General features: G+C 37.0%; 1 protein-coding gene across 1 annotated transcript in view; it reads right to left on the reverse strand.

The window, feature by feature from the left end:
* The window catches only part of LOC136852589 (solute carrier family 35 member E1 homolog), a 47885-nt gene extending 38209 nt beyond the window's left edge, over positions 1 to 9676 (reverse strand). The window contains exon 1 of the mRNA XM_067127437.1: positions 9301 to 9676. Coding sequence (XP_066983538.1) covers positions 9301 to 9628 — 328 coding nt within the window. The 5' untranslated portion in view covers positions 9629 to 9676. The remainder of the gene's footprint in view (positions 1 to 9300) is intronic.
* Positions 9677 to 15397: the final 5721 nt, after the last annotated feature.

The raw sequence follows: 15397 nt of genomic DNA on the forward strand, positions 1-15397 counted from the left end.
CTGTACTCTAAAGTGCCCCAACTATTCTGACCTCATCATGTATGGTTTACCTGCACCAGCACTCAGGCTAATTACAGCTCAAGAGAAACAGGAAGAAACAGCAGAACCACCTCTGGAAGCAGCACCAGTTTCATGTCAAAAGAAAGTTACACAAACCAAGCAGCCAACACCCACAACCCCTCTTCCTCATCCTACTTCTAACCCCTGCATTCCTCAGCAGCCTAGTACCTGCATTCCTCAGTACAAGTTCACTTCTGGACTGGCATAAGATCAATTGAAAGTACGAATGAATCGCAGTGAGCTTAGGTACTTTATGTGGAAATTCATGGAGATCATCAGTAATATAACAGAAAGAGAGTATTCATCACTGGAACTCATTCAGCCTTTGACAGAATTTCTTGAAAAAGCTCAACAGCAGTAAGACACTTTTGTCCATGACATTTTTCTTGGTGAGCAGCACTACGGTGGTAATTCATTTCTTTGACTAACAGTTATCCTTTTTCTCCCACTAATGTACTTCCTTTATCTGTTGGCCACCTGATATCTACCAAACGAATTCTTCAACTATACTCTGTCTTCTACCTAAGCTATTACCTCTTTCCTTTCATTGCCTTACTAAGGGGGAATAAGAAAAACAATTACATTCTACTGTCCTCCTTTGAGAAGCAAACACAAGTCAAGTGCAATTAAATACGCACACAGTTCTCCTTGGAAGACTTACAGAACCTCTAGTCTTCCCCTCAGTCACGGTCAAAAACACTGCTTTTTCTCTTATTAAAGATTTTCCTTTTCCTAAATCAATCCCTACTCTGAAAGATTAATGCCCTTTACTTAACTTTTATTTTTACCGCAGTATGGAATCTGTAGATTTTTCATATTTCTGCTTTTTCTCTTATGATAATTTTTTTTAGTTTTCCTTACTGGCCATCTATGACTTCCCAGAACTCACTGCTATCACTCTTTCACTCCTACTGACAGGCACCTGGGAGTTTAAAAGGTTGTGTAATCCTTATTGATGAAATTTTCATTCACCATATTTCACTTCATACCATCAGAGCATGACCTCATGCTGGCATAAAAGCAACTCAGTCATAAAAACCAACAAGCACACTATCAATGAGATTGGGTTCAGCAATGGTGCTGGGTTCTCCTACCCATGATCACTGCACTCAAAAATGACTTAATTACTTAATGACCTCTCAACCCTCTGGTCCTATCAGATCCCCCAAGAAAGAAGTTGCATCCTCTTCCAAAAGAGAGAAAGACAAACTAGCATGCCCCAGTGAGTACTCCTAGGACTGAGGACACACAATCAGACATAATGGTGCCGATCACTGAATCTTAGAGAAGGCTGATTCATAACTAATTGAGACTGTGGTCTACATTCCCTTAGACTTTCATACGCTCAGCCAAAGCCAAACTAGTAATACCCATGGACAAATGCTCACAAGTAGTATTATGCATACAGCATGCATAATACCTAGCAGTATTGTAATGCAACAAACTTCACACATGTACCCTCTGTATGGAAGTGCACAATCTGGAGATTTGTGATATTGTACAGTGAGAGTTCTGGACGAACCACTCATCGCCCGAGGGTCCAAACAACATGCACATACAAATCATCATGATACCCAGAGTAATGTACAGTGGCAACCTGTCATATGTGAACCTTCTGTCAGCAAGTGCATGAGCAGAACAAGAGAGTAGCACTGACTCTATGCTGCATATCTCTGCTAAAATACAGAAGAAAGAGTCCAGCGCAGTTCTCTGGTCTTGGAAGGAGCTAGAAGAACCAAAGTCTTGGGTAAGCTCAGGAAACCTTTCTCAACTCTACCTATAGCAGATGTCTCACCCTAAGATGAGCAAACACTACCACAAAGCCTCAGAGAAAGAAGGCACTCGCAGGAAATATTACTTCTTGTTAGAAGTTTTCCTAGACCTTTTCTTCTTCTTCCTATGGGAAGAGGAAGGAGCAGAAGAAAAGGAGAGAGAAGAGGAGAAAGTCACCAAGGAGGATGAAGAACAGGTATACCTATGCTTCTTGACCTTACTCAATTGTAAAGTATGGCTTCTCCACAGCAGCAAGAAAACTAATTGAGGCAGGAATTGCAGCAGACAAGTATGACCTGTGTTAGATACCAGAGGAGCATCTTCCAAAGGTGAAAGAATCTCTAGCCATAGCTAAATGATTCAGAAAGATGGAGGACAATGGGGTTTCCAAAGTACCAAGAGAAGGCCACATCTTCTGTAAGTACTCAATGAATCTGAAATCCCTGGAAAGGCCAAGAAAGCAAGTGCAGGAGGTAGCAAACCTCAAATACACACTGCAGTCACACCTAGGTCAGCGCTGTCAGAGAGTGTGGGCTGGTTGACTGTCTGCAAGCACACAACCCTTGGTGCCAGAGGGGGGGGGAGAGAGAGAGAGAGAGAGAGAGAGAGAGAGAGAGAGAGAGAGAGAGAGAGAGAGAAGAGAAGATTGTCTTGGAGGAAGGAGTTGACAAGATCTCGCAGAATCAAAGATGACGTGATCCCCTGTGAAGAAACCAGCAAACATCTTTTGGCCTTCCTCAGCTGCCGCTGAACCTCTGTACAGCAAAAGAGACCAGTCAGTACACTCTTCACAGGACCTGCAGAACAATAAAACTGGTTACACTCACACTAAAGAAATAAAGCAGCCAAACACTTCCCTCTGTCCTTCACACCTTTCATTGTTAATTTTTCTTGTTCAAAACCAGGTTGAGAAAAATACACCAGATAGAAAAGTTAAAAGAAATGTCAACTTGATGGTCAGTTACAACACAGCAAGGCATCTTAACTCAATTGCAGCCAAAGAAAACATGCTTTTTCCTTGAGTGGGGGCGGGGAAGGAGTTCTATGACTGATCCCAGCTCAAGCTGAAGATTACTGCTTCATACAAGGTGATGGTTTGTGTTCCCACAGAAACAAGTACACATTACCTGCTTCCAATCTCTCTTTTCCCATTCTTTTGCAGAGTGATTCACAAACAGCTAAGATAGCTGGTCCATATCTCTTGAATTGACTTACTGCCTGGTCTATCTTTCCAATTTGATTCAGGGATTCCAATTTCCTATTTTCAATTTACACTTAGTATTCATGAACTTGGAGATTCTCAGCAACCCTCATGCCTGGGTGGGTCAGGGGCAATTTCTAAAATGTGCCCATCCATTTCCAATGCAGAATCCACAGAGGATTCACTGGCTATATACACTAAAGAATAGACAGTTCCTTGTAGCAAGCTGTTCCCAGCTCACTTAAGCCAATGACTCCTGCTGTTTCCTATGAGTTTTAACCATGGTCATTTGCTATGCACCCAGGCTTAAAACTGAGGAGAAAAAGCACTCAACACTTTAACCTTATCCCTTATCCCACTGCTAATGATTTCTAGTGCTCCTAAGCAAGGCAATAAATTTCAATTGCAAATCTAGCCTTTACCTAAACAAATGACAACCTACAAGGCAACAGGTGCTCATACACTGAGTATGAAGTCCTTATTCAGATACCACTAAATGGTCAGCTGGACCTGATGTTCACCAGGGGGCAGATGCCAAACTTCTTAAAACAGGTTGCAGCCCTGGCATTGCTGACTTTAAAAGATCAGTATCCAAAACGATAAGGATAACCATATCATACCTTTAGCAAAGGCACAACAATTTTCCAGGACAGACTGAATTAGAATCCCCCTTCTTTTGACAAGCTCTTACTCTGGGACAAAGAAAAGTGGTAATGTAAAGCAACAGACAAGCACTTTATGACAGTATGTCTATGGAAGAAGGAGGCAGTTAAAAACCCGCAATGGCTATTTGCCTAAATGGGCAACACCCCTCAGAAAAGGTTGCATGTAAGCAGTCTTATACAGTAAACCCCCCGTATTCGCGTTCTCATGGTTCGCGGACTCACGCATTCGCGGGTTTCTCTGTGGAACATATCTAGCCATTTTTCGCGGAAAATTTGCTCATTCGCAGTATTTTTCACTGAGAAATACTCACTAATTACTGTATTTTCATATAATTTTCATGAATAAATGCACTTTTTGTGAAAAAACCATTAAAATACTCAGGTATAAGCATTTTTACAGAGTTTTTCTTTGTTTAAGCTATCAAAATGGGCAGTTCTAAGTGTTTTTAGAGGGTTTTTTTTTTAAGTATTCGCGGATTTTAGCTATTCACGGGGGGGTGTGGTACGCATCCCCCGCGAATATGGGGGGTTCACTGTACTGCTGTTTTACTGGAACTGCTCTCTCCTGTTGATAAAATTTCTGTTAAAAATGAGCCCGCCACATAAAATATTCCCTATGAGTGAAAGGACTGTAAATTGTGCCAGAAAATAACCACAGAGTTAGGACTATTATTGTCACTGTACTACTAAAGTACATACAACAAATACAAATAATTATTGATGCTGTTGTTGTGGTATTATTGTACTAATTATGACTACAGTAGCAATTCAACTTAACTGATGCCTAGGGGGTCTGGCTTTGTGATCAGCAATAGTCAGTTAAGTATGAAAGACTATATTATTGCCCCCACTTGAATATTTTCTAGAAGTCTTACAGCTTACAGTAATTCCACATACAGTAGTTCCTAACCTGAACTAACCTCTACTTGTCACTTAACATGAAATTTAAGATTTTTGCTTAAATAGTAGCATGGCAAAAAATAATGATAATATAGCTGATAAATACAAAATTCCACAAGTTGAGATGTTACTTATCATTATCACCATCACAAGTGCTATTATTATTATTATTACTATTATTATTATTATTATTATTACTAATACTAGTATTATGATCATTACTATTAATATTATTATCACCATTACTGTACCATCATTATTGATAACATTACCCTTTTGTACTGAACACTATATGACTCACCTCTTCCACTGCTAAATATAGAAAATCCACTCAGCAGAGAATTTAATCTCACAAATGCAGTATAGCAAACTACAATTTAACTTGGGCTTAGGCTAGTTTTTCCAATCCAAATATCAGCCAGATGAAAAATACAAAAGGCAACTTTATCGCAGCAACTAACCACTTTTGTAGAAATACACCACACCAGATTGTTACTAATTTTTGCATTAAGATGATATGGAGCCACAGTCCCCCTTCCAAGAGGGATTGCAAAGAGAATAAACCCAGGCTACTAGAGCTATATGGTCAAGATATGTCTGAACATAAAATAATTTATTAAAAATAATTTATTAACAAACAATAAGAAAAGGGCAAGGTACTAAAAAATTTCAAACCTATGACTCTGGACCTGGTGGTGGCTTAGGGGCTTTGCAAGCTCACCTTCACCACCCCACAGATTTTAATAAGAGTATCAGCCTCTACACAAACTGGTAATGTGTACCATGTATGTATATGTATGTATATATATATATATATATATATATATATATATATATATATATATATATATATATATATATATATATATATATATATATATATATATATATATATATATATATATATATATATATATATATATATACTGTATTCCTTTATTTTGTAGGGAGCAACCAGTATTTAGAGAGAGAAAATGCAGTAAAGGTGAGTGTAGAACACTTAAGACATCATACCTGTGAAAGTAACAACACACCAGTGCAGAGGATATATAAGGTAGAATAATATATGGAATACATAGACATGAGAGTTCAATCAAAGGAAACCTGCTGAAGGTAAATGATATCAAGCTGGGGTAAATAGTTAAAAGAATGGAAGTATAAGATAAATAATATCAACCTAGTAAAGAATAAAGCAACATAAAGTTACAAACAATACAGTTAACAATCAGAAAGAGCAAGGTTGACAACAATTCAGACCTAAGAGCAAGGTTGACAACAATTCAGACCTACGATAACTTGGACTTTGGACCAAGTAGTGGCTTAAGGCCTTTGAGAGCTCAATCACCATCCCTTAAATTTCAATACTGTACCAGTGTTAGCCCATACATGAACAGATGGTGAAAGTGAAAGGATATAGTACAATATGGGCAAAAGAGAGAGAGAGAAATGATGCATGTTGTGAAGTAAAATTATATATAAGATTAAAATGAGTCTCGAAAAAACAGGTCTAGATTATTAATCTAAGAAAATTAGGATTATGATTTTTCAGCCAATTATATAACTAATGTTTTGTCCAATAGGTGATGTAAGTCTCACAGAATTTTAGATCCATGCAGTTACGGGACCACCAAGTTTGACTATTATCTCTTTAACTGTGCATCAGCAGGCGATACTAGATTTTACATGCCAAATATTTTCAGAATAACTCTGATTCATTGGAACTGTTTACTAATCATACTGCCTATGGGCAGTATTTGGAGGTGCACAGGAGTGAAAATGATGATTACTGTACTTTCTTTCATTGCAAAACGTAAGTTTTAATTAAAAAAAAAAATTTTTTTTTTCATCAATTTAACGTTCATTTCTGTGGGAAAAGTGTCTTATGCCTCAGGGCCACATTTGTTTGGGGAGGGCCAGGGGCTGCACATTTTCTTTGGAAATACCAATGATAACAAATCAGCAAATAGATGTTATGATTTATAACCACCTATGTTAGGTTAGCTGGTGAGGGAGGGCCCAGTCAGGTAGGATGCAGCATCATATGGTACCCTATAAAAAAAAATAGGTAAGGGGCCACCATGTCTAGTAGGACCTGGCACCATAAGTTAAGGTACGACACATTCCTTTACGTCAATAGTTTTCATTTTTCTACCAAATCCCCAGTTACCCCCAGTGGTCACATATCATTATTAGACATAATGGGATTTTATTGGTTAACAAAGCATTTCCAATTGGAAATAACTATATAATTCACCACAATCACAACAAAGCTACCAGATGAGCACAACTACCTTTTTTACTTTTTTTCTGGACTTAATTACAGGTTTTAAAGTAACAATAGGTCTATGCTAACCAACTGTCATTCAAAAAAATTACTGACCAGCAGCACATTGATGCCTATGTCAGTGTAGATCTACCATAGGCCTAACTACAAAAATAAGTACAGTAACCTCTACATCATTCTCTTTTCCCCCCCTACCTGCCCTACATCCTTTATCGGAAATTTCCCAGTGCGATTGAGTATGTATACCAAAACACACTAAATGGCAAAAATTCAAATAAAATCACACAGGTGCAAATGGATGTGCAGAACTAGGATCGAACTGCATGCCACTAACCACATGGAATGCTGCCTGCAAGTAAGCACACAGAGATGATGTTTAAAATTCCTTTTCTAGGGGGACCATACTGAAAAAATGTATGAGAGAGAGGCAGATGAATTTTGTACAGTACAATCTTTCAAGTTTTACTTTAGCCTATGTAGCCTTTTGTATGACTGCTGCTTTTCAGTCATTGTGCTAAGATAAACTATACAATATGTACAGCGCTGTTCATACAATGGCGAATGATATACAGTATACCGTACCATAATGATATATACTGTACTGTGCATAAAAAATGGAAGTCATGCAAGATGTAACTAAGTCATACAAGATGTAACTAACAGGAGAGTCTAATAAATATGAAGTGTACTAACATTGTGCTAGCACTACCGATTAACAGGATAGGTAATCTGGCCATTGTATTGTCATTTTCTGTTCCATACACAATATTTATTACAGTATATACATTAGATAAAACACCTCTGGATGGCTTGCAACTGATAACAATACCCTAGTTACTTGATCATGAACCAATAGTTGTGGTGGTGTAGGCTACTGTGATGTTTTTGAATACGCATTTTGCTTACTGCATTCAGTTTCCTAATTTTTTATTTTGCACTCAATATAGTATGCTTATTATCAAAAGACATTATAATTAACTATTCACTTAGGTAAATGTAAAGGAGACAGCCATTAAAAGATAGCCAAATTTACCATTTCCGTTTATGTTTTAACGTTCATCCCCAGGGGACTGGTACTAAACATGGCAGAAGCTCCTCAGGACACCATGTTTAGGAACAGCTCCTCAAGGTTGAAAGTAAAAGTTTAAATAAATGATACATTTCTCTAATAATCTCACCTGTACTGTATTATATACACCCTTTTCTATATTCTTCAGTCAAAAAATTACATTAAAAAGCAAAAGTCTATCGCAGATTATCTCAACTGTAATGCATTTTATACAGCCTTTTCTAAAACTTTAAGCAAAATATATTAATAAATTATATCTTTGTGTGGTCGTGCACTTTAAATTTACCTTCATTTAGATTCTATACAGTTTTTCAAGGTAATGTAAGCTTATCGACTTATTTTCACAGGCTCACCAAGGTTACAGTAAGATTTTCAAGTACCAAGAGGTGGCATGTCAGTAATGAATGTTAAAACATTAAAACAAAAGATTGTGAATGAATGTTAAAACATTAAAACAAAAGACTGTAAATACCTCAGTAACAGTAAATTTGCAACAGAGTTTTCAAGTCTACAATTGCTGTATCAAGCATAAGCTACTAAGGAGACTTTAAGAGCATAGCATAAAAAGGTATTTCTTTATAAGAGCACAGCACAAAAGGGTATTTCTAAGTAACAGCTCCGCACAGACTGTATGGAATGGTTCCAGAATACGAAAGTCATTAGGGAGCCATATGTTCAAGAAGGAATTGGCTAATGAAATCTAATATAAAAGGAACCATACTAACCTAACGCACCCTAACCTAACCTAACCTAGTAGGCCGCGTTACTTAACCGGGGCTCTGCCCCTGGACCCCCTCGTAAAGGAAACCACTTTTTACCGAAAGTTCCCCTATAATATTGTGCATACAAAAACATAATCAGTTCTGAGGTTAATTACAGTTGACTGGCAAAAAATAACGGTAAATTCTTGATAAGCAACCATAATATTATGGGAAAAGTAAATTTTAAAGGAAATACCTGACGCAGAGCTAATGCTTAGTTGGACCCACAAAAACTCCAGTATGAAGATGTGATATTAACAATGATAATAGCATAGGCTATCCTAGGCTGGCCTAATCGCTATTCTGTTCTATACACTTTGAATGTTTTTTTTTTTTTATCCCCCACGGATAGGCTATACTTGGCTAATGCGAATGATCAAAAGGTTAACGTAATTTGGTTGATCTCTGGTTCACAGGCATAGGCTACGTGAATACCGGGGTTAACTGTTGCTTTGATCGAGTTGAAAAAAAATTAGACTGGGCTGCATTAGGCCATACCTAATCCTGTAGGGTAGGCTATTCTGGGGTGTTCGGGGAACACTGGGCAGCCCTTTCCTCGCTTCCCCAGACCACCCAACCAGCCTTACCTGTGTGGGCGTAGGAGACGGGCACCTTCCAGATGCTGATGTGAGAGAAGACGGAGGAGAAAAATTTCCCGAAAGCCAGGGGAAATATCATACGTTTGTAATAACTCCAACTTATATCGGCTCTTTTCCGAACACCCATCCACCTTAAGGTAGGACTGCTGTACACGGCGATGGAGAGCAACTGTACCATTGTCACTGTTATGGGGTATGGGAATTCATTGAGTAATGTCTTGCCGACCACATTGTTAGTGGAACTCACTAAATACCATCCCCCACAGAGTAATAGAACATGCACTACGGAGTCATTGTTGTGATCCTTCTCAGCCATGTTGGCAGAATGACATTGACATCACAGCCTCAGGCTCACTGATGCCACATCCAGGCAGACTACAGTTACCAGATACTCTACATGAAAATTTTACTTTTTCAAGGGTGTAATCCTGCTTTAAAATGTTCGGTTAAAAGGTATATTTACGTATCGAAAGATTCATCATATAACTGAGTGACAAGTGAGATAGAATAACTATCTTTACTGGTTATTACTTGGAATAATACCAGCCTATCCTCCAATGAACTGCCTGGTAACGTTGGTCTTATTACGTCATAGATTGTTGACATCATCACTAACAGCTGATTGCTCCGGAACGAATTTCCCTCTAATTCATTCTTCCACGAACCTTATTGTTCATTTTGCATATATAATGCCCGGGCATCCCTATACACTTTAATTTAAATAAATAAAATAAATAAATAAATAAATAAATATATGTAAATAAATAAATGAATGAATGAATATATATATATATATATATATATATATATATATATATATATATATATATATATATATATATATATATATATATATATATATATATATATATGGGAAAATGGAACACTGGGTATAAATCCCAACCAGTTTTGCCTTACAGTATATGTAAGACACTTCAAGAGTATATATATATATATATATATATATATATATATATATATATATATATATATATATATGTGTGTAGCTGTATATGTATGCGTGCACGTTTACACTTGTGTGCTTCAGAGTGTCTTGCTTCCATATACTCACCTTATATTTATATAAGGCTATAATTCCTGTAATAGTATATATATATATATATATATATATATATATATATATATATATGGGAAAATGAAACACTGAGTATAAATCCTAACAGTTTTACCTTGTATGTAAGTCACTTCCAGAGTATTTATTTATATATATATATATATATGGGAAAATGAAACACTAGTATAAATATAACCAGTTTTATATGTATATAGATATATATATATATATATATATATATATATATATATATATATATGTGTGTGTGTGTGTGTGTGTGTGTGTGTGTGTCTGTGTATATTTGTATATATACCCTGTATATGAATATTAGTATATATATATATATATATATATATATATATATATATATATATATATATGCATGTGTGTACCTGTATATGTATGTGTGGTTACGCTTGCGTGCTTCCGAGTGCCTTGCTTCCGTATACGGTACTCACCTTATATTTTATATAAGGCTATAATTCCGTAATAGAATATGTATATATAATATATATATATATATATATATATATATATATATATATATATATATATATATATATATATATATATATATATATATATATATATGTGTGTGTGTGTGTGTGTGTGTGTGTGTGTGTGTTTTACACAGCACACACATATAACAATATATATATATATATATATATATATAAATATATATATATATATATATATATATATATATATATATATATATATATATATACATATATATATATATATATGCATATATAAATATATTTACATATATATATCTATATTAGTGAGGAGAGAGACGGACACACTTGTGTCAGCTCCATGTAGCAAAACAACCTGTTTCCACGTAACAGGGTCAGTAGTGGAATCGATCCAGTGCAGGTAGGAACAGGTGTAATCTCAGATTACAAAGGAACAAGTCAAAGAAAGAACACCAATAACTTTAACTATGAAATGAGCTCTTCCTAACGTTAAGTGTTTCACTGAAATATTTAGGGCGTTTAATCTCTCTCTCTCTCTCTCTCTCTCTCTCTCTCTCTCTCTCTCTCTCTCTCTCTCTCTCTCTCTCTCTCTCTCTAATTGAATTATAAACATTCACATCTATTAGTATTTGAGTTATTTAACCATGCCAAGTTTTTGTTGGGTAACCATACACGTTACCGAACATGCGGTCTACTTGATAATGAATATAAAATGCTGGTGAACACTTGGTTGGCTCCACTGGAGTACTGTAGCATGACAAATCATTTATCATTTAACGCGTTGAATCTTCCGTCCCGTCGGCCTTCTGGTGAAGGAGCAAAAACTTAGGCTTTGATTACGTTTGATGTCATGAACGCCCATTTGATAGACAAATTAACAACTCTAAAACTCACAATAGATATTTTCTGTACCTGGTATAAGGGGAAGAGGCTTATAAATGATATTGATGAGGTGATGCTGCATAGGTTAATTGAAGCGATTCAGTAAAGCGAATTGATATAGGATGGCATTTAGTGGAGACAGTCTTGAGAAACCTCACAAAAAAAATGTTAGGCCTATATGTTAGTATTAACGACCAAACGTCTCATAGGAAATAAGGCTGAAATATGACCAGAGAGCTTGGAGGTCATCAGCGCCGCAGTCGGTTCAGGAGAACAAGCGACAACATTTTCATGACAAATCTAGGAAATGATTAATTTCTGGTGATAGAAATTCATTTCTCGGTATAATGTGGTTCGGATTCTACAATGAGCTGTAGGTCCCGTTGCTAGGTAACCAATTGGTTCTTAGCCACGTAAAATAAGTCTAATCCTTTGGGCCAGCCTTAGGAGAGCTGTTAATCAGCTCAGTGGTCTAGTTAAACTAAGGTATACTTAATTTTAAATGACTAAATTTGAAATTAGAATAACACAAGTGTAAATGGCCATTACCTCCTTGAAGACACACCAAAATATATAAATTTGATCCTGATTGAGCAATTAGAATCATTTGGCCACTGGAATACTTTGGAACTATCTTCCAGACAGAGTAATTATGGGCACTGATGCTTGTAAGTTCAAGTCTAAGAGAAGCATCAATGTCTTTTAAGAGTTCCGAATACAGTAGTCTTACCTCTTCTCGACAACTTTAGAGGCATTTCTTTTTCCTCATTTATTTATTTATTTAAAATTAACTTCCCTTTTAAGTATACGGTACTGGAAAGAGACTGGACACGTATATATATATATATATATATATATATATATATATATATATATATATATATATATATATATATATATATATATATATATAAACAAGATAAACCGAACTTTCTTTGGGTACAGCTATGATAGATCAGGAGTATAAGATTCTCTCTCTCTCTCTCTCTCTCTCTCTCTCTCTCTCTCTCTCTCTCTCTCTCTCTCTCTCTCCATTTTTGCGTTGATTTTTTTGTTCATAAAAGTGCACACGGCAATGTTATAACGGTATTTCCAAGTGTGTTTCCCATGACTATGATGAACACGTATTTTGGCAATGCCAAGAGACTCAGACCTAGTTCTTGTACTTATTCAGAATCACTTAATCTCTACCAAACGTTCCGGTATTCTCAGGTGAAGACTGGTGCATCATTGTAATGTAACTATTTTTTTTCGTGAAGATTTGTAAAACTTAAGTTTTTATCGGCAGGAGGTTATAGATTTTTTAAAGACATAACGTATTTTGGATACTTCCTAGATAGTGACCCCCAAGGGTTTTAACCCAGTATGTATCCACCTTTGCGGCGTGTTTAGTAGGCTACGAGCCCGCTGGAGGATTACCGTAAAAACACAAACAAAAGACTGTAAATATCAGAACGATAATGACCCCAAAGAAACATTAGTCCTAGATAACGACCCCCGAACTTTGTTCGGGTCACTGTCTCGGAAAGATCTCGTATTTTTTAATGGTTTATAAGCACAATTTCGATTTTCACGGACTATTTTGAATTGCCATCTTTTAGGAGACTTGTGCTTCTTTCAGAGTTTAGTCCCGTTTTTTCCTTCCTTGCCTTTTATCCATCGGGCCAGGGCTAATTAATGATATTAGATTGTTTATCCCGTCTGGTCATGCAGCTGAGAAATCACAACGATTTCATTTGAATAATGACAGTTAACCCTTTTAAGTCTCTTCCAGCCACTTACAGTTATCCATATTATGTCTATAGAGATGATAAGGGCCTCTTCACTCTTATCACAACTGGTGCTTCAGATTCAGAGTATGAAGTTGTAGTCGTGATTATTTTTGTCGTTGCATGCTCGAAATGCAGGGGAGAAATGAGAGTGATTAAATGCGAAGTGGTTTCTCAAATCAGCTGTGGGAGAGTTACTCGGAGAGATGGTTGTCTAAACATCTTGTAAGCAAAATTGTGGAAGAGTAGCTAGAGTAATGAAGATGAGGTGACCGTGGGTGAGTCAGGCATGGGAGTGTACACGTTTCCTGTCAGTTTTGTTCGGAAGAACCAGGACCCACTTATAGATCCTGGGAAGAACGTACGAAAGAATTATTTGTTCTTGCCAAATCACGAAATACCGCAGAAATTGCAGTTGCACCTGCTTATAAGAAAAATGCCTTTGGTAAATAACCATCGCCCCAGACTTTTCTTCAGCAGACCTGACCACGTTTGTAATAGTGTTTTAAAATCCATTATTTCATATCAAATAAAGAAAGTCTGAAGGAGAACTAGGTGGTAGAGATGAAGAAAAATATTGACGCGATAACTTTATTTTATAAAAAGTTTCAGTCTCCAGTCATGATTTGATTTTATGAATTTAGGCTGTCAAGCCAAGCACTGGGGCAGTTTTTTCACTCAGCGCTTAAAACTGGAGTGGTTGGACAGCAAGATAAAGAGATCCAGAAAATAAAGGCGACGAAGCACAAGGAGCTAAAGATGGAACTGGGAGAAAGCCCAACAGTTGCACAAGCAAATAATAGTTAGAGAGGTGTTGGGCAACAAGAATGAAGAAAGGAAGTGGGAATGGAGGCAAAGTTAATGGCTAAAAGGTGGGTGTGCAGTTAGGGGCCAAGGGGACACTGCAAACATCCTTTAGTAATGCCTACAGTGCACCACGTGAGGTACATTGAGGGCACTACGGTGATCTCCAGTCATAGGATTGTGTATACCCGTATCATTAGTTCGGCCAGATATAGACATTACAAGAAAATTATTCTGAAAAAAAAAGTATATCTTAGTTTAACCAGACCACTGAGCTGATTAACAGCTCTCCTTGGGCTGGCCCGAAGGATTAGATTTATTTTACGTGGCTAAGAACCAACTGATTACCTAGCAACGGGACCTACTGCTTATTGTGGAATCCGAACCACATTATGACGAGGAATGAATTTCCATCACCAGAAATAAATTCCTCTAATTCTTCACTGGCCGCTCGGAGAGTCGAACGCTGGGCCAGCAGCGTGCTAGCCGAAAGCTCTACTCAGGTCAGAAGGAAAAGAAGTGGATTTTCCAATCAGAACACAACAATATCACAGGGAGTCTGTCTTCAGGGGAAAAGAGGAAAGGTTGAAGGAAACAGACACACTCTCTACCCCGAAGGCAATTGGTAACAGGCAAAGGAGGACACAGTCACAGTACTGTACCTTGTAACACAGTTGACCAGAGCAGTTAAGTGAGATGACCAAGTTCAGTTTGCTGAATAAGGTTGATGCGTTATTCGCTTCGTCCAACTCCACAAAGGGAAAAGCTGACGAGAGAACTCCATGATGATGACGGTGGTGACTCCTTGGAGTTGCTTTCCCTACTGGAGCCCTTTGGGCGAGTAGCAGCCATCCCCTTTTGCAAGGAGATAGCTACTTGGTTGATAATAGTAATAATAATCATGTATTATCACCGACGCATAATCTGACTGTTAGAAAATATGGTTTCACAGTCCTCACTCGAAATCTAATGAAACGTCTGTTATGAATGCAACAGAAGAAAATGTACAAATTTCCTCAACTTTTTGAGCCCTAGAACCATTTTGGCCTTTTGAACCTTTCTAACAGAATATT

This window comes from Macrobrachium rosenbergii, chromosome 3, assembly GCF_040412425.1.
Source record: "Macrobrachium rosenbergii isolate ZJJX-2024 chromosome 3, ASM4041242v1, whole genome shotgun sequence".
Lineage (NCBI taxonomy): Eukaryota > Metazoa > Arthropoda > Malacostraca > Decapoda > Palaemonidae > Macrobrachium > Macrobrachium rosenbergii.